Source organism: Lepisosteus oculatus, chromosome 11, assembly GCF_040954835.1.
Source record: "Lepisosteus oculatus isolate fLepOcu1 chromosome 11, fLepOcu1.hap2, whole genome shotgun sequence".
Taxonomy (NCBI): Eukaryota; Metazoa; Chordata; class Actinopteri; order Semionotiformes; family Lepisosteidae; genus Lepisosteus; species Lepisosteus oculatus.
In genome coordinates this window covers 10815688-10837964 of record NC_090706.1, presented here as the reverse complement: position 1 = coordinate 10837964, position 22277 = coordinate 10815688, and the positions used below count along the sequence as shown (strand labels likewise).

General features: G+C 46.4%; 1 protein-coding gene across 1 annotated transcript; it reads right to left on the bottom strand.

Annotated features, from left to right (window-relative positions):
* Positions 1–2392: 2392 nt before the first annotated feature.
* On the bottom strand, positions 2393–21994 carry e2f2 (E2F transcription factor 2). Its single transcript, XM_015348865.2, has 7 exons — positions 21147–21994; positions 13590–13695; positions 12326–12545; positions 11480–11644; positions 11071–11185; positions 9858–10032; positions 2393–8861 (listed from the first exon to the last, which is right to left on the bottom strand). The coding sequence occupies exons 1-7, from the start codon at positions 21408–21410 to the stop codon at positions 8611–8613; spliced, it is 1296 nt and encodes a 431-aa protein (XP_015204351.1). The 5' UTR covers positions 21411–21994; the 3' UTR covers positions 2393–8610.
* Positions 21995–22277: the final 283 nt, after the last annotated feature.

Below are 22277 nucleotides of genomic sequence, written 5' to 3'. Positions count from 1 at the left end.
ACCCTGGGTGCGAACTCACAGACTCCTTCCTTCCCTGCTAAAAACAAACGGCGGGAAGACCGTATGTTCGCTGCAGATATTCCTGTTCCTGGTGCCAGTCAGGACTCTTTTCTCTCCTTCGTTGCGCTTGTCTTTCCAGAAGTGTCTGACATGCCTCGGCTCGTCTTCGAGCCTGGCTGCGCGCCTCTTGCGCTTCGATGACAATTGAATCCCCAAAGACGGGAAAAGATCAAGGACAGGAAATAAAAATACAGGCTGCAAATGCTTTGAGTGTGTGACTTTTTTCCCCCCCAAAATCACCTTTGTGGGATTAAGATGAAAACCAGTGTGCGGACGACTGTGCACTAGCTGCATACGAACTCCAGGCTCCAGTGGTTACGGACACTTTCGTCCTCCTGACTCCATCAGCTAGTGTTGTAAAAACTGGTTTGCAACCTCTCCGGGCGCACCTAAACTGTATCCAAGGAGCAACGGCTCGACAGCTGGTCCCAGTTTTAGGCGTCAAGTTAAAGAAGCCTCTTTGCCCCACTTAGGGTCTGCATTAAGAGTGTTCTTCCTCTTTTGTGCACAAACAGCTGTGCGTTTGTGGGGGGAGGAATCTTAATAAGCAGTACATTCCTGTGTTGCTTCCCACCAGCAACCAAATAAAAAAAAAATACTGCACACAGAAACACAACTTTAGGAACTTTGAACAAAGCTTAGAATCTTTGGCACACAATTGATAAAGCCTAAGCAACAAAGCCCCTTTGTATTACTATGGAAGTAGTAATGAAGACCACTTGCTGAGGGTTTGAATTTCCAACACAGTCTAGATTTGGCAAAGAAAACTTTCAAGTTCTGGTAATAAAACACATTCAATACTGGACACGATCATCAACAGGTGGGGCTAAGAATGCTTCCCAGTCAAGACAGGAGGGACTGTTTTCTATGGATTTGAACTATCAGGATTCCGCACAGTGTGACATCAGTTTCCAGGGAAAAGCTTTAGTCATGCTCCTTTTGCAGGACAACTGACAAACTTTTTGGCTTTAACACTGCCGAACACCGAAAGAAAGAACTTTCCAGAAAGAGCTGCCTGTTCAGGTACATATTCTAAATCCCTTTAGGGGGCCTTTCTTGAAGAGATCTGAAAGCAGTTCTAGCCGTGTCAAATGGCGGAAAAATAAAGAACTGGACAAGCAGGTTACCCAATACCCTATACGACACTTTGGTCGTAAGGTGCTTTACAGAGTCCCAGTTCCACAAAGCACCTTAAAATCCAGAACTAAACGGACAATATCCAGGGCATTACAAAACAGGTGTATCCGACAGCTAGCAATATGGGGAATGTTAAGATGGTTTTCTTCTTTTATGGAAAAAAAAGAAAAGCTCAATATCCTACAATAAGTTGCCTTCCAAAACAGAATTGGTCCAGTCTGGCACACCAGGTCCACAGAAAGAGATCTTTATGCTGTTCTGACATAGTTTAATTTAAGACCTCGCAGAACCGCTGTATTTCCACTGGTAATGTCTCAGGAACCTCCTCTAACTTGGAGCACATGATGTGGCCCAGTAGGACAGCGACAAGAGCCAATAACATTTGAAACTGCAGAACAGAAGCCAAACCCCCATCCCAAAAAGCAGACATTTCTCTCGAAGAAATGAAAGAGGTGGACTCCCATTGATGAAAGGGATAAAATTGAACTCTACCACCTTACTGAAGCCTTTCAGCTACTCTTTATCGGAAAAAAAAAAGCTCAATATCTTGTCAACTCCATCCTGCAAATAAACCAACGGTACGAATACTTTCGCTTAGTGCCGTTGTTATCCAAAGCAGCCTACCGAGGCCGAGGGCGTTTTGTTTGACAAACGGCTGCTCCAGGGAATCACCAGCATGGGGATCTCCTGTTGACGTCTCATCCAGAGGGTCAGTAACCAGTTCAGAAAGCTAGCCCAGTGCACTCAAAGCCTTCAGAACCACATCTTCATTCTTACCACTGGACCCATCTTCTCGTGTTCCGACTGCTGTCAGGGCTTCGGAAAGCCGTGAAAGAAAAAGTAGGCTTCTGCTATCATCTCTGCCGCCAGAACATCTTCTGTAGCAGAACGCGTTTAGATCCGGGGTGTGTACATGTTTATAGAACTATACTGCAAAGTCTATTATTTGAACAAAACCAGCAGCACCTGGGGTTTTAAACCTCTAACCTGCCTATTCGGAGCGTAAACCCTGGCAACTACTCCACACTGCCACTCAAGTAATTCAAGTGGAAAAGCTCCTCAGTAGACATCCCGGTTCTGTGAAGGAGGACGCAGTGCAATGCTGAGATGATGATTAAGACGATAAAATTAGTGACACGGAAAGGTGGCCCACTAAGTTCCAGTGCAGGAAAAGACTCCACATGTTTCATCATGGCTTCAACGCTTTATTGGAAAATTAAAGACCAAAAAACAAATGCAAAATTTAAGTGCCACACATTGAGTCAACTAAAAAAAAAAAACTTACTAGTATTACAGTAAGAATACTAGAATATGGCAGTCACAATGATGCAGGAAACTGCACAAAAATAATCCATTTTTTTTATAAATACAATCTGTACAATGTCACAAAAAATGACTCCTACCCAAACATCAATGAAAATCGAGCACTTACAATGCTTACAATACCAACCTCGTCCTATATGCACACACACGCGTTACAACTCCGATGTTTTTGCTCATACAGAAAAGAGATTAAAAAACCACTTATATACAATAGGAAAAAAGTTTTACTAAAACTTCAACATCCACACTCTGGCTGAAGGCTAATGCTTATTCCCTTGTTTCCCCAGCAACAGAGCTCAAATTCCAGAATCTTCCTTCTCCCTCCATGAGCACACGGAAGGCTGGGAACCAGCCATCGCTTGTGCAAGCGGAATACAGAGTCGAGGAAGAAAATTGCGAAAATTGCTCGGATCAGACCTCGAAGAGGACGTCTCTGAGCTCTGGGGCCGGGCCAAAAAACTTGAACACAGGCTGCACAATGTGGTTGAGACAGGCGGGACAAGGACTCATTTATTCCTCAGTACGAGGAACCTAAGGTTTTACTTTACCACAAGAGCCCTCCTGCCCCAGTATCAAACAATTTGATACTGTTCAACTCCTGAATATAACTTGGTGACTGGCACCTGGAATGGCTTAAAACGGAGAACTGCTGCCTGACTGCAGGCCAAGACAAGCCTGGAGTTTGACCTCAGTGGCTCCGTGTGTGCCAGTGAGCGACTCCCAAGGCTTTATAACCACAGACCTGAACCAGAGGAGCTTGTTTCACATGGAGGGAAGCATGCCAGCCTGCACACTCAGGTGAGACCCCACACAGCGCTCGCCTTGACATTGCGATTCCAATTCACATAGTAGCTCAATTGAATTAATTACTGGCCCAATTGGAGCAGCTTTCCAAGCTCTTCAGGCGCTGCTGTGTCAGAGCCCTCGGAAACGCAGTGGACTGCGGCCCTGTAGGACTGGAGTTAATCACAACCACAAAGGGAAAAAAAAAACCTTGAAGCTGGGCTCGGTGCGGCCCTTCGTCATCATCTGCCGTCATTTCGACCCACTAGAGGGACAAGTTGCATTGAGACATAACTGATCTTAACTTAATTCAACTCGGTAGTTTGAGTGTTGAGCAAAATGTTTCGATATGGTTTCACACAATGGGCAAAACTTCACTTTTTCACCGCAGCGACAACCACCCAAACTAACAATTTCCATTTTTCGTGCCATTCAATTTACGACTTTCGGTATGGAAAAATACAAACCGAGCAGCTTGATGTATGGAACCTCTTCATAATTCAATTTTAATAAAAAAGTTGCCTTCCAAAACAGAACTGCTCCATTCTGGCACACCAGGTCCACAGAAAGAGGTCTTTATGCTGTTCTGACGTAGTCTAATTTAAGACCTTGCAGAACCGCTGTATTTCCACTGGTAATGTCTCAGGAACCTCCTCTAACTTGGAGCACGTGATGTGGCCCAGTAGGACAGTGACAATAACATTTGAAACTGCAGAACAGAAGCAAAAATCTGTCCCAAAAAGCAGACATTTCTCTCGAAGATATGAAAGAGGTGGACTCCCGTTGATGAAAGGGATAAAATTCAACTCTACCACCCTACTGAAGCCTTTCTGCATCGAAAAAGAAGGGAGAAGAAATAAACTTGCCACCAGTTTTCCCCGGTTTTAAAGCCTTCCGGTAAATTGAATTTTATGCATCTCTCCAGCAGTTCAGCTCGTCAGTTTATCTGTGGTTTTAACTGAAGGGAGGCTGGAGGACATACATAAAATCAAGGCAGTACAGGGTCACTTCTGGCCTTCAGCTCCAATCAGTGCTCAGAGCCTGGGTCTTCCATACAAACACTGAGCAGAAGATCAGCATCTTTCACCGTCGGCTCCACACTTTTCAAGCTTGTGAGCAACTTGGCTCAGAGGGATCCGCAGCAGAGCAACTGCTCCTGCACATTTTGAAGACATTTTTCAAGCACCAAAACATTAAGACTCAAATCATTAATTGAATTCATTAACATAAGCCATTGAGTGATAAAAGCACTCAGCCCTCTTCTATACTGCATTTTCAACTCATAAAACCCCCCAGATTCACAGAATCGTAGCTTATAAAAACATCAGAATTCGCCACCGAAAGAAAAACACTTTTTACAATTTAAAAAAAGAACAAAATCTGTCTTGAAAAAATAGTTTCAGATTTACCACTCAAAGAGGCAAAACTTCCAGAGTGGTTAATTCTTCAGGTGAAGCCTAGCTGCCAACTACTGTCACAACAGGTGAGCAAGACCTGCTGTGAATCTACACCCTGATAAAAACAAGCAGCTGGCACTGATAGACTCAGCGAAGCACCAAGCATATTCACACCGGTCACCAGTTAAAACCAGCTAGAGGTAGCAGAGCGATAAAGGAGATACCATCCCTCTCTGCAGGCTAGTGAGGTGAAGACAACCCAGTATAATTATAGCACCAACATACTCTCCAAGGAGTTAGAACCAAAGGCTAAGATAATACCATATGGTCAGAAGATGGTTCAAATGGGACCATTGACAAGACTGCAAAGGATAACTGGTCACTCTGCAGCTGATCAGTGCTTTGCAATTCTGGTCAAGCATATCGGCTTTAACTATACTCCTGGGCTTCTAAAATAAATCCTCAGTTGAGAAGACATTTTGCTTAAGGCTGCGTAGTTTAAACAGGGCCTAGAAAGTGCCACCATATAAAGACACTTCTGAATTACGGAGTTCACGTTTTGCATCACTGTTTCACAGCTGAATACAACTCAAAACAAGGCTTGGTGAACAAATTATAAGGCAAAGTTTAACAACCTAGCAGAAAGCTACATATAATGAAAACTGAAATTATAATTCGTGAATGAAAGAGGCATTTCACAGGGCGTTTCATGTTTCTTTTGAAATCGCAGATTGTTGAGGAATTGGATGCATTAGTTACTTTCCAAATAACTGCAGTCAGTCATTTCTTTTTCATGTAACCTGTGGCAATGCGTAAGAGATCCTACTGCACCAGAATTACAGCATTGTGAATTATATCCACCATCTGGCCACAGTGAAAAAACAGTTCCTTATTTATCCTGCCTAACACCAGCACAATATACTTTTCTTTTCAGTAGGTTGTATTCAGGATAATTTGTTAACACTTAGTCTAATAATCAGCAGCTGAAGTCTGTTCTGCAACTCTGATATCTATGTTCAAGCCCAAAATATTAAAGGCAGCTATACACACAAAATAATGGCAGTGGTTCCCTCTTCAGAAAAACCTGTAAAAGTAAATGAAAAAAGGACCACTAGCACAGCCAAACTAACGTCCCCCTCTAGTGGCTGAATGTTTACGCAGATTTAAACAAATCTCCCAAGTCTCACCCAGAGTTACACACAAGAAGGGTTACTAGCATCTGTAAGAAATATTATGTATTTTGTCACCAGAGGATTATAGAATATTATTCAATATTCTATTCGGCGTGACTGTTTCTAAAATATCAAGGTCTATTATTCATGTCTCATTTCTACCAGTTGGTACAATTTGACAGAAGTAAAACAAGCTCCTAATGTTTAAAAATGAGAAAATATGTTAGGAAACACACCATAGGAAACTGGAGATCTGAAAGACTTCCGTGATAGCTTGATAAAGCTGGCCAGCCTTGCTCCGAGAGAGAGGGACAGCCCGGCAGATTTATAGATCACCCTTAAACCTGAATTTACAGATTGGAACATAGGCCAACTAAGCATGGAATCTTCTGCAATAGAGGTGCAAACCACATAGTGTATAAGTACTAATATACACTGGAATATTAACTTCATAATGTGTTATTTTAACCAAAACAATTCAAACAGGAAATATTTCTGGGCAGAGCTACCCTGGACTATCAATAACCAAACTGCTCAGAGAGTGAGTCCTCATCACTAGTTTTTTGGGTCCTACCAGCACCATGATTTCACGAATTATCAAGAACGGTCATGAATCATCATGAACTGCGAGATCTGTGCCAACATCAGAGCTGGTTTACACCACAGTCAGGACAACCCCGAGACAGACCTGTGCCAGCTCTGCAGCAGTTCAAGCCTTGGGGTGTTGAAGGCACATCTGGTCACTTTTACAGGGTCCCGAGCTCCCCAATATCAGGGTAAAAGTCTACGTGAGGCTTTAATATGACAAAACATATTTCAATAAGGTGCTTGAACCTCTGCTTAGGCAGAGAAACTTAATTCCCTACAGCAGCAGGACTGGAAGGATTTACCGTACATGGCAGCAGGACTGGAATAGACACAGTAAACTAAACGTGCAAAATATCCAGTCCACACTACCACAGAACCCCTGGGCTACCAGCTCTTTAATTGCCATCATTAACCCAGAAAGCCAATTAAATCATTCAGGTGTTAATCAAAGCCGAGTTCTGTAACCAAGAAGACCGAAGAGGTCTAGAGTATGGGTGGAATATGGAACATCCACAAATCAGTGTCAGAAATATCTACTACACCTGAACACTCAAGATACCACCTCAATCTGTAGTTTTGAGGCTACAATTTTTGAAAACGGGTTTAAGGCGAGATATAAAAATCTGCGCGGTGAGGACTGGACTCCCCTCTCTCAGAACTTTAACACCTGGGTTTCACATTAAAAATAATGTCCATTTAAAATGGTGTCTATGGTTTTGTACCTGAAGCCTCTACCCATGGAGAATCTATTTCCCCACTGTCTGCAAACCACAGTAGGCCTCTCAGTGCAGTGCTCAGTGAGCAAGACCGAAACTACCACACACTGATAAAATACCTGCAGCGTCAGAAACATTAGATAAAGCTGCTGTACATCTTCTGTGTCTTGCACAGTACACAAATCCGACAGACTGACGGTCAGCTACATGCAGATTTTAGGTTTAAGACCTGGAGTTGTTTTCTGACAATTTTAAAAACCAACCATGGCTACTCATCTGAACACACAGTCATCGCGTAGCATCAAAAAAGGTTTGGATTCGGCAACCAAAAACTTTCAGAAATCCACAATCTTCAGTATCCCGCAGAGAAAGTGGATCCGTAAAAACATTTTCACAAAGTGCTCTTCAAGCACAGTACATTACATACAGGCAGATAAAACATCCTAGAACAACTCTTGACAATTTCCCCAAAGCAACAACAATAAAACATATGGCTTAAAAAATTCCATCATACAGTGGCTTATTAGTCCATTTCATTCGCTTGGGGTTTAATTGCAGAGAATTAGGGGTACAACCTAGGATGGGTTAGGAGAAATCAGACCCTTAGTGTGAAAGGACTGCACCCTGCTTTTTAACTCCTGAGTTCTGGGAATGGAGGCATACCTGTAAGAACCTACAAATAAAAAAAGAAGATCCCTTCATCTACAAATGAATCTTTGTATCAGCACAGAAGGGTGCACCACTGAAGATCAACTCAACTTAAGCATTCCAAAATGTCCCATTGGAATATTCTCAGATTCCTGCTTGCTGGATTCAGAAAACACACTGCGATCCCAGCAACTCATTCAGACTGCTGGCAAGGGACAAGGTCTCCTCTCAGTTTCTGAAAGCCCGTTACTCAAGACCAACACTGCTGAGACGAGTAACCTGTTAAAAAGTACACAGAATCCATGATGCACAGGAATCAGGCGGAATTAGTTTTGCTGATGGAAAGAGTTCTCAAGTAATCAGAAAAAAAAAGCCCTCACCATTAAGGCAAGGTTTATATGGGAAATAATTTTAAAGCAATTCTGTTAGGCAAATGGCTACTCAAATCGTATTTGAGCACCCAGAGTAGAGTGTCCACATGAGTCTGTATCACTCTGTCCGATAAAAATGGACTTCCTGGAGAATCAGTGCTGTGACCACAGGAGGAACGTCTCAGGTCACGACGAGAATTTTTGTTTTTTACTTTTCTGGTGTGGGAGGCGAGGAACTTAACTTAATCGGTGATAGTCCAGACACCGACGAGTTCCTATAAGAAGGTGCACACACAAAAAAAAACACAAAAGGAAAAACTGAATCCTGAATAGAGGGCCAGAGACCTAGGAGATCTGATGTCTCAGGATCTGCTGCCCTCAAGCAATGCCATTCAGAGAGCCGCTGAGGAAGCCCTCAGCTCTTGAGTAAGTCACCCAGGTCGTAGGTGTTGAAGAAGTCCGAGACCCCCTCCCCATCCTCCAGCCCCCAGAGGTAATCCTCGCTGTCCAGCGGGGGTGAGAAACAGACGAAGGGGGCGCCGTCAGCGGCAAAAGAAGAGGTCGAGGGCAGCTGGTCCTCGGTTATCTGCAACAGGCTCGGGGGCAGACCCAGGAGCCCCTCCACATCCAGAAGCACGCTGGATGCTGGGGAAGGTTTGAGGGTATCTGCGGAGGGAAATACATCCCAGACAGGGGAGAGGAAGGGGTTAAACTCAAGGAGCAGGCCCGTGGGGAGGCCACACTCTGATGTATTCTGGGACACAGCTGCTAAACAGAAGTACAGAACCCCTGCTCAGCTATCCAGGTCTGGCAAATCAACCAACGCTACCTAGCACAGGCAGCGGTTTCGCTTGCTCTGTTTTATGGCTGGGGTTGTATCTCAGAAGGTCTTCATTTGTAGAATGCACAAGAATAAATCAAATTTAACAGCACTGTCTTTAACAAAGATAATGAAGCCTTAACCATGGCCATTACTTTATCTATCCACTTATACCAAACGGTGTCGTGGGGCCATGTGTACTATTACCTATAAAAAAATCCATCTTATTTAAAATTTAGCATCCATGGTGTCCACCTTATCGTATAGGAGCAGCCTGTGCATACTCTGAAAGACAAAACGACTCCAGTGCTCTCTGCTATACCACGTTTTGGTGCTCCATGGTGAATTTGAAGTGCTGTCGTTACACACCCTCAAAGGTTTTTAATATACAACAGGTATAGGGTGATTACCTGGACCTTTAACATTCAATACACTGAGACAGGCAGGAAAGTCTGCAGTTGCCTTTAAACCGCAAGCACCCTCACCACATCTCCCAGGAAAGGAGGAAACCAGCTGGCAGTGCCTGAGCAGAACCGCATACTGTTCCACTAGGTAGCTCATCAAAAACACGGAGGTGCCCTGTGCCTGTGCTGTACGACACAGCAAAATCCAACAGCCCTTTACAGATCACCCTAAATTAGCTTTTTATTTAAAAAGCATTGATCAATTAAGCTAGGAAAACACCAATTTGTTGGAATTGATCTCTAAATTACTTGTTTGCCCCATCACAGTTAAAATGAGAAATTCAGACTCTGGTGGTTTGATGGAACTGGTAAGGCCTGCCAGAGCTGGAGCTCACCAGGACCAGAACACACATAGATGAAGCAGCTCTCCGTATTTACCCTCCGCAGGCTCCTGTTTCCCAGGGGGGGACTGCGGCGTGGATGGGGTCCAGGGTTCCTCCTCTTTGATGGGTGTGCTGGTCTTGACTGGGCTGCCGTCTTGCAGCTCCTGCTCTGGACACAGGTACACCTCGATGGGGCCGTTCTTGCTCTTCAGGTAGATCTGGAGAGAGCCCTGGAGAAGGACAGACCTGTCACCACCCATGCCACAGCCCTCTCCCAGCCCCTCAGACCAGGCAGGTCTGCAGAGCCTTGTCACATCCGGTGAGGACCGAGAGCCTCACCTGGAGCTTAAACAAACGAAACTTTTCACGATTTAGGCCACAGTGTAAAACAGCTCCCCCAATTCAAAGGGAAAACATTAAGTATTATATCAACTGCATAGAGTACCCCCAACCTGTACACCTAGATTCACATAATTCTTTACTCTTTTATTCACGCTTTTCTGGACACCCAAAGTGCTTTACAGGTAATGTTTAGCAGCCATATCACCCTGCAACTCACAACTGGCAGCCCACTGAAGCTCAGCAGGTGTGAGCCTGGTCAGTACCTGGATGGGAGACCTCCTGGGAAAAACTAAGGCTGCTGCTGGAGGAGGTGTTCGTGGGACCAGCAGGGGGCGCTCACCCTGTGGCACCCACAGTGCACCAGCACGCTCACCACACACCAGCTATCAGTGGGGAGGAGAACAGAATGATAAGCCAGTTCATAGATGGGGATTGTTAGGAAGTCATGCCTGGTAAAGGCCAGGGGAAACACCGAGACTTTTAATGACAATGGAGAGTCAGGAGCTCAGTTTGACGCCTGAACCAAAGGACTGTGCCCTTTTAACAGTACAGTGTCCCCATCGCCATACCGGGCATTAGGACCTTGCCCCATTAACACCTCTTCGAGCAGCAACCTTAGCTTTCCCTTAGAGGTCTCTAGCAAGGAGATCACTAGTCCCATCCAGATCTTGTAGTTGCTAGTAGAAAACTAATTCAATAATCTCACAGAGCTGTTTGTTGAAGGCTCCCAGGTTATTAGTTCCTACATCATAACTCAGGCACCAACACTCCTCTGTGCAACAAAGCACCCAACCAAACACCCTCTACATCCTATAGACTACGCTCCAGGGACAACACTCGAAACTCATACCCCTCTCTCCCCTTGGCTTGTCCACATGAGAATACAAAGTTACTAGGCTGAGCGATAGACAATCCATGACACCTACATCTGTGGACTCTGGGACCTCCAGCTTGGTCTCCGATGGGGCTTTGACAGCGATGACCGTCTGATCCTTCAGGCTGGTGATGGATCGGATGTCTTGATAGGTGACATACCCCAAGGTAGGCAGGAGTTAAGGGAAGCCAAGAGCAAATGGGTCACCTTCAGCAGAATGCACTATTTTACAGAATAGAATCATGGACACATGGGGAGCGCTTGTCTTTGTTATAGTATCCCGAGATCCATACCAGATATTCAATCCTTTTCCCCCAAATCATTAATGAATATTCCCAAACAGACTCTGCCTGGGACCGGTACGGTAAGACGGCAATTTTCCCCAGTACCCTTTCCCCTTTCTTCCGTTACCAGTCCCCCAGCCCACCCCAGCTCAGGAGCAGCTCCTGGCGGAAGGATATCGTTGGTTGTCCTTTTGCTCCGTCAGCTCCTTCAGCTGGGCGCTACTGCTCCGGATAAGGTCATCCAGGGCCTTTTCCGCTTTATCCAGCTCTGCCAGCTCCCTCCGCAGGCCGCGCTGCTTCTCGGGGCCTGCAGGCGAGCCCCCCAGCACGCTCCCGCCCACCCTGAAAAAAATCAAGAAGAAACGGGATCGTAAATCTCCATCACTCGCAAGCCTGAAGACCTAAAACAAACATTTATCCAGCTATCCATTCATAAACCAGCAGTGGGCAACCACCATCAACCTGGCACCAATCTATGCTGCTGGGTTTACGGGACAAAATGGAGTACATTACAACCCCATTTAACAGCTCCAGACCAGGAACTCATCCCGAGTTCAGAGCACTTTGCCTTTCTCCACACAGCTCTGTCTGGGCTGGGATTGCACAAGATTACATTAGAATGGTCACAAACGGGCTATTCAGCCCATCTAGCCTGCTTGGTAGCAAGGAGCTAATTGATCAGATGATCTAATCAAAGAAGCCAGGGTATCGGCTTAGTCCACACGGCCCCCGAGGAATCAAGCACAACGAGACACTTGGTTTGGCTGTAGATTTACACAGGATGCGTTATGGAGAGTATTGCATTTGAACTAAAAATCAGATTCCTTTTCCTTTACATAGGGTTATAGTTATCGTGTGTGTTCTGCAGAACTCCAGCAGCAGCAGCGCTTGAGAATTTCGGCCACTCCTGCCGGAATCCTGCTTGCTGCTCCCAGCCCAGCTGCAGACAGATGCGGGTTCGATGGCCGCCGCGGCGGCCGACCCAGGGGGAAAGCGGCCCAGGCCCAGCGCGGGGGTACTCACACCCACTGGATGTTGTTCTTGGATTTCTTGCGGATGAGCTGCACCCCCTCCAGCACGTTGGTGATGTCGTAGATGCGCCGCTTCTGCACCTCCAGCACCTCGGCCGCCCAGTTCAGGTCCAGCACCCCATCCGCCGACTCGCTCAGGAGCCCCACAAACTTCTTGGTGAGCAGCCCCAGTGAGGTGTCGTACCTGGTGCGCTCGCCGGGGGACTTGGGCGCTGTGAGGCAAGGAGAGAAAGAGAAGAATTGCCTTTGAGGACCTCTTTCTGCCTTTGAATTTTGAAGCATTGGGAAAAATTCAGCGCCATTGTCCATCCATTTTTTAAACTGCCACCATCTTGCACCCATTGCTTGCTGGGATAGGCACCGGCTCCCCCATGACCCTCTATTTAGAAAACGGTTGGAAGATGAATGGATGGATATAGAGGTTTCTAAATGGCCATGCTATACATGAGTACACCAAACATCAATACAATGATGGGTAACACGATATTTAATAAAAACAGAAATTACACCAATATGGGAAATTGCCCAGCTCAAGAGCTGTGATGAAGCCATGCAATCTCTTACAATTTATAGAGCCTCTACAAAAATCCTGATTTTTTTTTACAAAGTACAATGAGTTAAACTGAAGAAGCCCTACAGACAGCCTACATCAAACCAAGAAATGAGGAGGAGACACTGTAACAAAATCAAATATGTGCCAAGTGAAAGGTTCTAAATCCAGTTCCACATCTGGATTTCCAGCCCTCACTCTGCAGATGAGTCCGAGCCCCACGCCCACACTTCCACCTGTCTCCCGTTCCAGGATCACTCAAATGTTTGAAAAGGAATCCATAAGGTTATGGACAGTAAGCCCAGGAGCCCTAACCTAATCTCCACCCCCTTGTACAGCAGGATCTGTTTAGTTTTTAAACAGATCCTGCTGTACTTTCAATATCAAAACTGAAAGAAGCAGCCACTCTGCCAGTCTTCCACCCACTGTCTGCCAGGGAAGTCTCACTGAGCCCCAGGACTGGACCAAGAACTTCCTGGCCTTCTGCACTTCAGGCAAGGAGGAAAAAAATCAGTGGTTCTGCAGTAACAGTCGCCGATTACTGACCCAGTTCAACCTGCATGAGCAAAACTTCTGAGCTTCACACTGGGATTAAAAAACAACAACAGAGAATAGAGATGATAAAGAAAGCTTTAAAGCATCCCCTCTGGGTTAAATGTCCAAGCACAAACCCAGCGCTGTTACCAAACTCTCCCCGATCACTCACTCTTCGGGCTGGGCAGGCGGGGCACAGTCCTGCCCTTTCCTTTGGGGGTGCGCAGGTCTGGCAGATACAGGGGATCATTGCCTTCCAGGTCCAGCTTCCTCTTCGCCTGAGGGAGACAGAACACCCATCACAGTCGGCCCCCCAAAAAACCACAGCCGTCCCCGTGCCCCAGCTCTTCAGCAGAAGCACGACGCGGGCCCACTTTTACAGGTGACAAAGACGTACCGCTTCACAGAGGTGCCACAGAGTGGGTTGGTAATCACCTAGTGACAAACCCAGAGAGCCCCCAGTGCATCTCCATTATGAAACAGAGATCTCACCTCTGGGTTTTACCAAACGGTACACATCATGATCGCCCATCCCCTTTCTCTTCTGCTGCAAATGAATTCCAGTTTGGTCTGCAAGTAAAAAGTATCAAACCTTTAACCAAATAAACCGAGAATACCCATTTCTCTCGCGTATGTTGTCCATCAACCTGGCCAGTTATTTTGCACCGGGTAATCTGCCCTTGTTTTTTGTTTTTGCTTCTCTTTAACACGTGGAGTAATTTCTTTGCGATTCTTTAACACTCTTCCACCACCTCAACCGATTCTCTGGTTCACAACGGCAACGGGCCTCAGACCAGCTCAGCTGGCTGTTCTCTTTGTGGGTTTATAGCCATGGAAAATGAAAAGAACTAGAAAAAAAAAGTTATTGGCCACTTTTCGGCTTGAAGTCTCAAGTGCCAACCCACCACACACACACTTTCTCACCTTCTTTCAACTAACAATAAAGCCACATCCTTAACCACTTAAAAGCACAGCCTGCGCCTGACATGAGGCGAGTTGCCGTAACTACTTCCCGGCAGGAAGTCGCGTTCCCTTTGACTCGTACAGGGGCCTGAATAGAGCTGAGCCCCTCACACCCCCCCCCCACCATGAATGTTTCTCAGCACATCACCGCAACTAAGAGAGGCCCCCCCCAACCCCCAACCCCCAACCCCCAACCCAGATTCACCAGACCCCACACCCCGCTTGTCCCGAAACGTGACAAAATAAAGAACACCCCTGCCGCCGTCGGCAACACAGAACTCCGCGATGGGCTACAAAAAGCACAAACCTCAACAAGCCAGGTGGTTTGCACTGGACCGTTTCTTTATAATGAACAGACTGGAGGGCCAGCAGGGGTTTCTCTCTCTCTCTCCCCAGCAGTCGCTGCTCCAGGCCCAGTACGAGCAGGATTAAAACCTGGGATCGCTCCAAGGCACGCCCCAATCCACGCCGGTCCAGGGGCTACGGTTAACACAACCCACAATCCTCCTCCTCTTGATCTCAGCCCCCCCGGGATGAAACCTACACCAAAAATCAGGGCCTCAGGCTTGTTGCCAAGAAACCGGCAGCAGTGCATTTAGTTAACCCTGTTTAGTCGAGTTATTTCCGGAATGTAACTAAAAAAGGGCTCACAGGTAGCCCTGCAGTGGAGGAACTGATGACTGAACTCATCTGCATAGCAAAGGTGATGGAATTCAGCTGGCGGGCAGGTAACTGAATTGAAAGTTTAAAAAAGAATACTGAAGGCAAAAGGTTGTTTGTTTGAATGCAAATATGCACCACAAGCACACTGGAAAGGAGTAAACACACAGGTATTCCCCAGCCATTAACAGTTTTGGCTTCAGGTAAGGATTAGACAGCAAGGGGGATTAACCACTGTCCTGTAAACTCCATTACAAAAGAAGCATTGGAAATGCCCTTGAATGGATATATACATTCAATGCATGCACATACAGGCATCCAGACATGCTGTAACTACATGAGTGAGGACTGCAGCTATAGGGCATGACTATACCAGCACATCTAACCAATCTGAACAATTTCATCACGCCACAACACCCTCCTTAAAGTACATTGAAACTTAAGGTCCAGACTGTCGGTACAGTGCTTCGACTGTGCAAATCGGAACAAAAGGCCTTAGTCCTGGGAACACATCTTGATCGGAAATTGACCGGTTGGTCTAGGAGGTAAAAAGGCTGCTCTTCCACTACAATCAAGCTGATCGAGTCTGGGTCGAAGAGTTAAAGACCAGCAGCTCACCCTGATGGCTTGTCCCCGTTTAAAAACGTCAGCAGGCGAGAGCCAGCAGCGAGCAGACATGTCAGGAGTGAGCATGCGGCACGGCCCTCCAGAGAGGATCCAGCAGGAGGGAAGAAACGCTTCTTTGTTCCACCCTAGATTCCCAGGCTCCGCTCCGCAGCCACACCTGCTAGCGACATCTGGGGGTTTCCAACAGGTGGGATGAGGGGCCGAGCTGAAGCAACAGCAGGGAGCAGCTTTAGAGCTCCACTTATGCTCTCTTCAAAAGCCCAGTCATTGCCAAAGTAAGAGAGGCAAAAAAATTGTGAATAGAAGGTGTGGTGGTGGTTTCTGAAGGGAGGGAACAGGTAGGGATAACCAGTTTTGCTTGGTGTGCTGGCTATTCTGTAGATCCCCAGCAAAGTCATATAAAAAGGTAGCAAACAGGCAAACAACAGGGTAAGCCTCCTAACCCACCCCGACAAAACGACAACCTGCTTTAGTTGCGGCTGCATTGAAACTACCCTGTTGCGATACAGACCAGGGCATTTCTCAGAAAAATCAGACTCCTTCCTCCCACACACGCACACAGAGACGGCCAACACAGAAGGGCATAGGAAAAAAAACTCACTAGATCTGCTGACTTCACCATAACCAGTACAGCTTACACCTCTACTGCAAAAACAAAAAAAAGACACCCAAGAACAACTGCAGCTGATGACTTGCAGGAATAAGCAGCTCTTAAACATTCAGACACATTCCATCACCTCCACATGCTGTTCTTGTGCAGTCCAGGCTCAGTGCCACAGCTCCAATAAGATCCTACGAAGAGCAAGAAGATTGTATGCCGGTGGCTTACAATAACACAATCAATTTCTATGTTATTGTGTATTTTGTTCTTAGAAGTACAGGTAGAAATCAAGGGTGGAAAATGCCTCAAGGGCAATACCACTGGATTGGTTTAGGATTTATTAACCCATCCCACTGTTCCTTTCTAAGACCTGAGAGCCAACTGCAATACATTTAAATCTCAATAATTTCAATTTCAATAAGTCTGTGCTGTGCACACCAGCCTTTTAATTTAAGGGTTAGCTTCCTTAAATATTCTTAGTTTTTTTTTTACTTTGTTCCAGTTATAATCAAAATTCTTGTTCTTAGAAACAGGCTCCAATATGACTTTAATGAAGCAACTTAATACTTAACTGAATAATTGCTTTATCTTTAGAAACATTCTCCTGCAAGACTAACTGGAGCCCTGCTCCGGTCTCATCAACCACATCTTTAAAACAACTTATCGTGTGAAACGGCACAGAAGCCACCGAGACGTGCCAGGGAGGCAGGAGAAGCAAGATGAGAGTGGCAGGGACAGGTCAGCGCCACAGGCTGAGAGCTGTGCTCAGTTTCAACACCACTGCCAATTGCTTAATGAGTGATGCATAGCTCGGCCCCAGAACGAGCTGGAGAAACTCGGACCGACGCAGTAACCACAGGAAACAACTGCAGCAGCCCTATCACCCGCCTCCAGTCATTTAGCGCCATTTGCAAGCTGAAAAGTGTCAAATCCGTGCTTATGAAATTAAACAAATGAACTAGAAAAGACGTACTGGTAGGTTAATCGGCTTCTGGAAAAAAACGGCCCAGCTGTGAGTGTGTGTCTGTCTGCCCTGCAATGGACTGGCATCCCGTCCAGAGTGTACCCCACCTTGCACCCATAGGCTTGCCAAGATAGCGTTTGACTCCCCCAGTAATCCTGTACTGAATAGAACAGAAAATGGATTACGTGTCGAAGCACAAAACGATGATATTCCCTCAAGCCTGTAAAACACATCTACTGTAACACGTGGAGCTCACATCATGAACTTGAACAGAAGCTATGAGGCCAGGCGAAGCTTTACTCAAGGTTAAGGATTGCAGATTTTTCTGGGAACATGGCAGTTTCTGTTTCATCGGGAAAAAAAAGGAGAGGCACTTCCACCCACTGAAGAGAACAGAACCTCTTACAACAGAATCCATCTGTATTTCGCAGCCTGCCACTAAAGGAACCTGCAGTTCTTACAACATACCTGATGCAGAGACCATTACACTCTCACACGACTGTTTTTCCACCAACCCTCCTACTGCTGCAGTATCAGACTGTGCACGTGGACACGCCCTTCCCACAATCCTTCACAGAGAAACCTGGGGTCTGTGGGACAATCAGCTCCTTTCAAAGTGCAATCGGTCTGACAGTCTTATCAAATTCCTTGAAAAACCTATGATATCCATCCATCCATTGTGTTACCACTTTATCCAATACAGGGAAGCCAGTCTATCCCAGGAAGCAACAGGCTCAAGGCAGGAAACACCCTGGACACGCTTAGGCGCACACGCACACGCTTAGGCGCACACGCACACTCTGAGGCAGGAGAGCCAATCACTGTGCCACCCACACCTGTGACACTAGCAAAGAATATACTGCAGGGGTTCTTTCTTGATCGCCATGACACACCTATGAACAGATTAATCTTTTCCCACTGATCTGCACTTATGAACAGCACAGCCCACTGCTGCTACATCCTAAAGGAGGAGGGCTTTCAGAAGCTCGGCAGGCTGTGACTGGAGAGGTCATCCAGCAACCACATCCGCAAAACGGGCAGGGCGGTCACACTCACACGCGAGCAGCTTCCTTCTCTGAAGGGCACTGGCCGACAGGAGGCCAGGCTAACAAGGGCCAGCCCCGGGATTAGTGAGAAATCCGCTTTGAGCACCAAATCTCTGAGCAAACGACCAGAGCTCGGGATGACAAGACCACGGCACAGGAGAGAAAGGAATGGGATCACCTTCCCACACCAAATATCAAGGAACAGACAGATCCTGAAAATGTATTGGATTTATGTACTAGAATGAAAACAGGTTGTCCACACTTGAGCCTGGGTGCAGGGGGGTGGGGTGTTCAAGATCTCAGCAAATCTGTCACATTAAGCCGACAAGGAGCTGACTGAGCTCGTTTAGAGCCAAGCTGGGATGTGCCAAGATGTCCACCTTGCAGGACTGGGGTTGCTCTTCCCTGATCCAGGGGTGCAACCATCTGGAATTTGTCCAAGAACCTGTGGCTTTAGAGTAGGACTGAGTGATCATGATCCCTCTGTCCTGGTAGGCAAGTCTCTTGAATAATCAGCACTTCCAAGGAAACCCTGAAGAGAACCCATTTATCCAGCAGCCTTTTACTGGAGCAATGATGCTCAAGGCTACCATACCAGTGCCCCATCTGGGATTTAAACCTGCAGCCCTCCCATTAGTGCCGATCACTGTGCCACACTGCTGAACCCCAAACAGCAGCAATACCACATGTACAGCCCAGAGAGCTGCACAAATCGGGGTAGCCCACCTCCAAACATCAATAGCTTTTAGGAGTACAGTGCTTTAGCCACCACTCTGCACTGCCCCAGAATAATAAGGGAGTGTTCCCCACTCTGCATACAAACCTGGGATCTGAACTCCCAATCCTCCAGTTACTGGCCCAGACCCCTGCCCACTGCTGCCCCTTAAAGAAACTTAATTACTATGCAGTTGTGTTGTTCACTGTATTGAGATCCTAATCAAAGCACTTACACTTTTATACCTTTACATCACGATTTTTCTAGTAGCACAACGCAGACCTTTATTTTTCAGTGACTTTCCTGTTTGAGAATAGTAATAATCCATGTTCCTGCAAACTACTAATTTTGGCAGTAGCTGTACTAACAAATGCACCATCTCACAGCTGACAAAAAACACAGAAATTTCAGAATAGTCTGTGAAGAGGTCAAGATGCAGTGCTTTCCTCTCAACACAACAACTTAAAAAGACGACCTGTAATAGGAACAAAGCATCACATATTGCTGTGAGTTTGAGCAATTGAGGACCAGAATACTGCACACCTGTGTAGTTCAATGTAAATCCGGCTGGGACAGATGCAATTACTTCCCTGTGCTTCAATCCAATCAAAGGTTAAAAATAATTGCCCTCTCCCCTTCAGGCTTACCCTATACCAGAAAAAATACAGAGCAGGTTTGAGTGACACACTCCTACATTCTCTCATGCAAATCAACTGTTAGTTGATAGGGCAGACATGAGCACCCAAGAAAGTCAAATCAAGTGCTATTTTCATAATGTGGCACCACCAGGTTACGCTGCAAACATCACTTCAACTGACGTGGTGCACCCAGGAAATCTGATGTGCACCACAAAAAGCTGAAGACCATATTTTTGTAGTTCTTGAAAATTTGAAGTGAAGGGGCAGGGAGGCACCCTGAACTGCGCAAGTTCCAATTGCTTTTTCTAAACATCATCTACGTCCATCTGAGGCTATATACAGTCTCAGCACTTCTACTCAAGCAATTCATTCATAAAGGAGAAGCAAAAAAAACTGCTCATCACACTTCGATCCAGTTACCCCAGAGGCTTTTAAACTGTTGGTTTTTTTTTTTTGTTTGGAGTAGAAACACCTTCGCACGAACTCCGCCTTAAACTGGCTTTTCCTTGCGAACAGCTGAATTCATCCGAACTACACCTGCGCAGACCTACCCCCGAAGCCCTCCTGCCCACTGCAGCCGCAAACAGGGCTTGACCCCTGACCTCTGCACTCTCCACCCTGAAGTGACAGCGGCAGGTTGTGTGGATGTGAACGCACTAGGAGTACAGCAGGTGTCACACAGAGTGGCAAACCACCGGAAAAGGACACCAACAGCTGTGCAGAATGAATGGAGCAAGTTGGTCAAAATTAGCGGATAGCGCACACGATTCAACTGTCTCGTTTTATTCATATTTCATCACGCTCTGCTGTATTATTTGGGAACCATTGGAGAGGTTTCATTTCCGTTTTAATGACGCACATCTCCCGGTCTTGTGCCTCTGTCTCGGGCTATTCTTATGGTACCCCCCCCCCTCTTCAGGCGTGTCTCTGGTCCTCCACTGACCCCCTCTCTCAGGCTGTAACAGCTGGGATGCGAGACCACGGCCTCTATCAAAGGGGAGCCGCAGCCTCCTTCCACGCCGCCCGCGGGAAAAGCCCAGACCTCCTCTTCCATCTTTTTACTGCCGCTTCAGAAGGCGGCCCCACTGACTTTGCGTTCGCTTCCAAAGCGAGTCACCGTTTAGAGCCCTTCGCCACTTGAACGACTTCTGGGCGCCGCAGACTCGAGCACTGCACAATTAAACAAATCTCGCAATTTTTTGGGCCGAAAAATTAAACCATCGCTCCCCCCCACCCCCCGCACATACACTCACATTTAATAACGCGACACGGATTGAGCTCTAAACTTGTGCTCGCAAAATTTACGCATCCAGCCCAGTTAAAGCGATCAGTAAAGTCAATCTGAAATTCTCATATTGACTCGACGTTTCGATTGAGACGCAACATTAAAGTTGCATACAAAACGACACGCCTTACAGCTACGGGGGTACCATCCTAGACCGCAAGGTGTAAGAAAGGGCACTTTATTCAAAATAAAAGGTTAAGATGGAGCGCATTAAATCATTGCGGACTTACCGGTAGCCTCCCGGAGGTAGCTCTGATGGGCTTCGCTTCAGGCCCGTGGGGGGTCGAGTACAGACAGCTCGCCCTCTGATCCCCAGAAGCGGTGTTGCAGATCTGGCTGAGGTAGCCGGACGATAAAGAGTTGATCGGAGGACTCGACAGTTCAGTACCGAATAATTCGGTTCTTGCCCCGGCTAACACCTTCCTCGTCGACCCCGAAAAGCCAACTGCTCCCTTACCGGAAGCCGGAGAGACCCCTCTGGGTAACCGCATCATCTTTTATTCTGCTCTGCTAAAAATTCCCCACTCAAGTCTGCCACTCAATCGGGGGAAAAAAATAATAATGCGGTATATCCTTTTTGTGTGAACGACCGGCTTCCAGAAGCTTTAGCAGAAATGTGCATTCATAAAAACGATTAAATATTAAAAACAATGCAGCTGACTGCTGCTCTTGCCGATTGTCGATAAACAATAGGTTAAAATGCTAAAAATACGCAGAATACACACAAGTAATAAAGTCTTAAATAATCTATCTGTAGTAAACGCCACCTCTTTTAAGATTTCAGTATTTTTAAACTAATCTAAAACAAAATTGCTTCGTAGACCTAGATCTGGTTACTGCATCGAAAAGCAAGAGAATGAAAGTGGACTTCCAACTCTAATAGTGTCAAAAATCCAAAAAATACCGCCTATCCCTTCCAATATAGGCATATCCAGATTCAGCAAAGTCTGCAGATTCACAATCCTGGATCAGAATCCCTAATACAAGTGTATTTTGTACAGGATGCTTCGGATTTTCATCGGAGTGCATGAACAGTCCTGCTGAATTCCTGCTATTTCAAAGTTACAACAGCTTCAACTCCCCAGCTGATCAGACCTGCAGTTTTAGCGCCAAAGTGCGTCCCGCGAAATTTGGATCTCCCGCGGCTGGAGCTCGGCTCTGATTGGTCACAATGCTGCCCGTTTGTTGGTTATTTGCATAGAACTGTTGGAGCGCGAGGGGAGGGTCCCTGTCTTTAAAGAGACAGAGGCCGATATTCTGGACTAAGCTTGAACTCTTTATTTACCTGCTGCATTTAAATTGCTTACAGGCAGCAACTCGAATCAGACATTTGGGGACCTGAAGAAATGCGCAGGATTGCA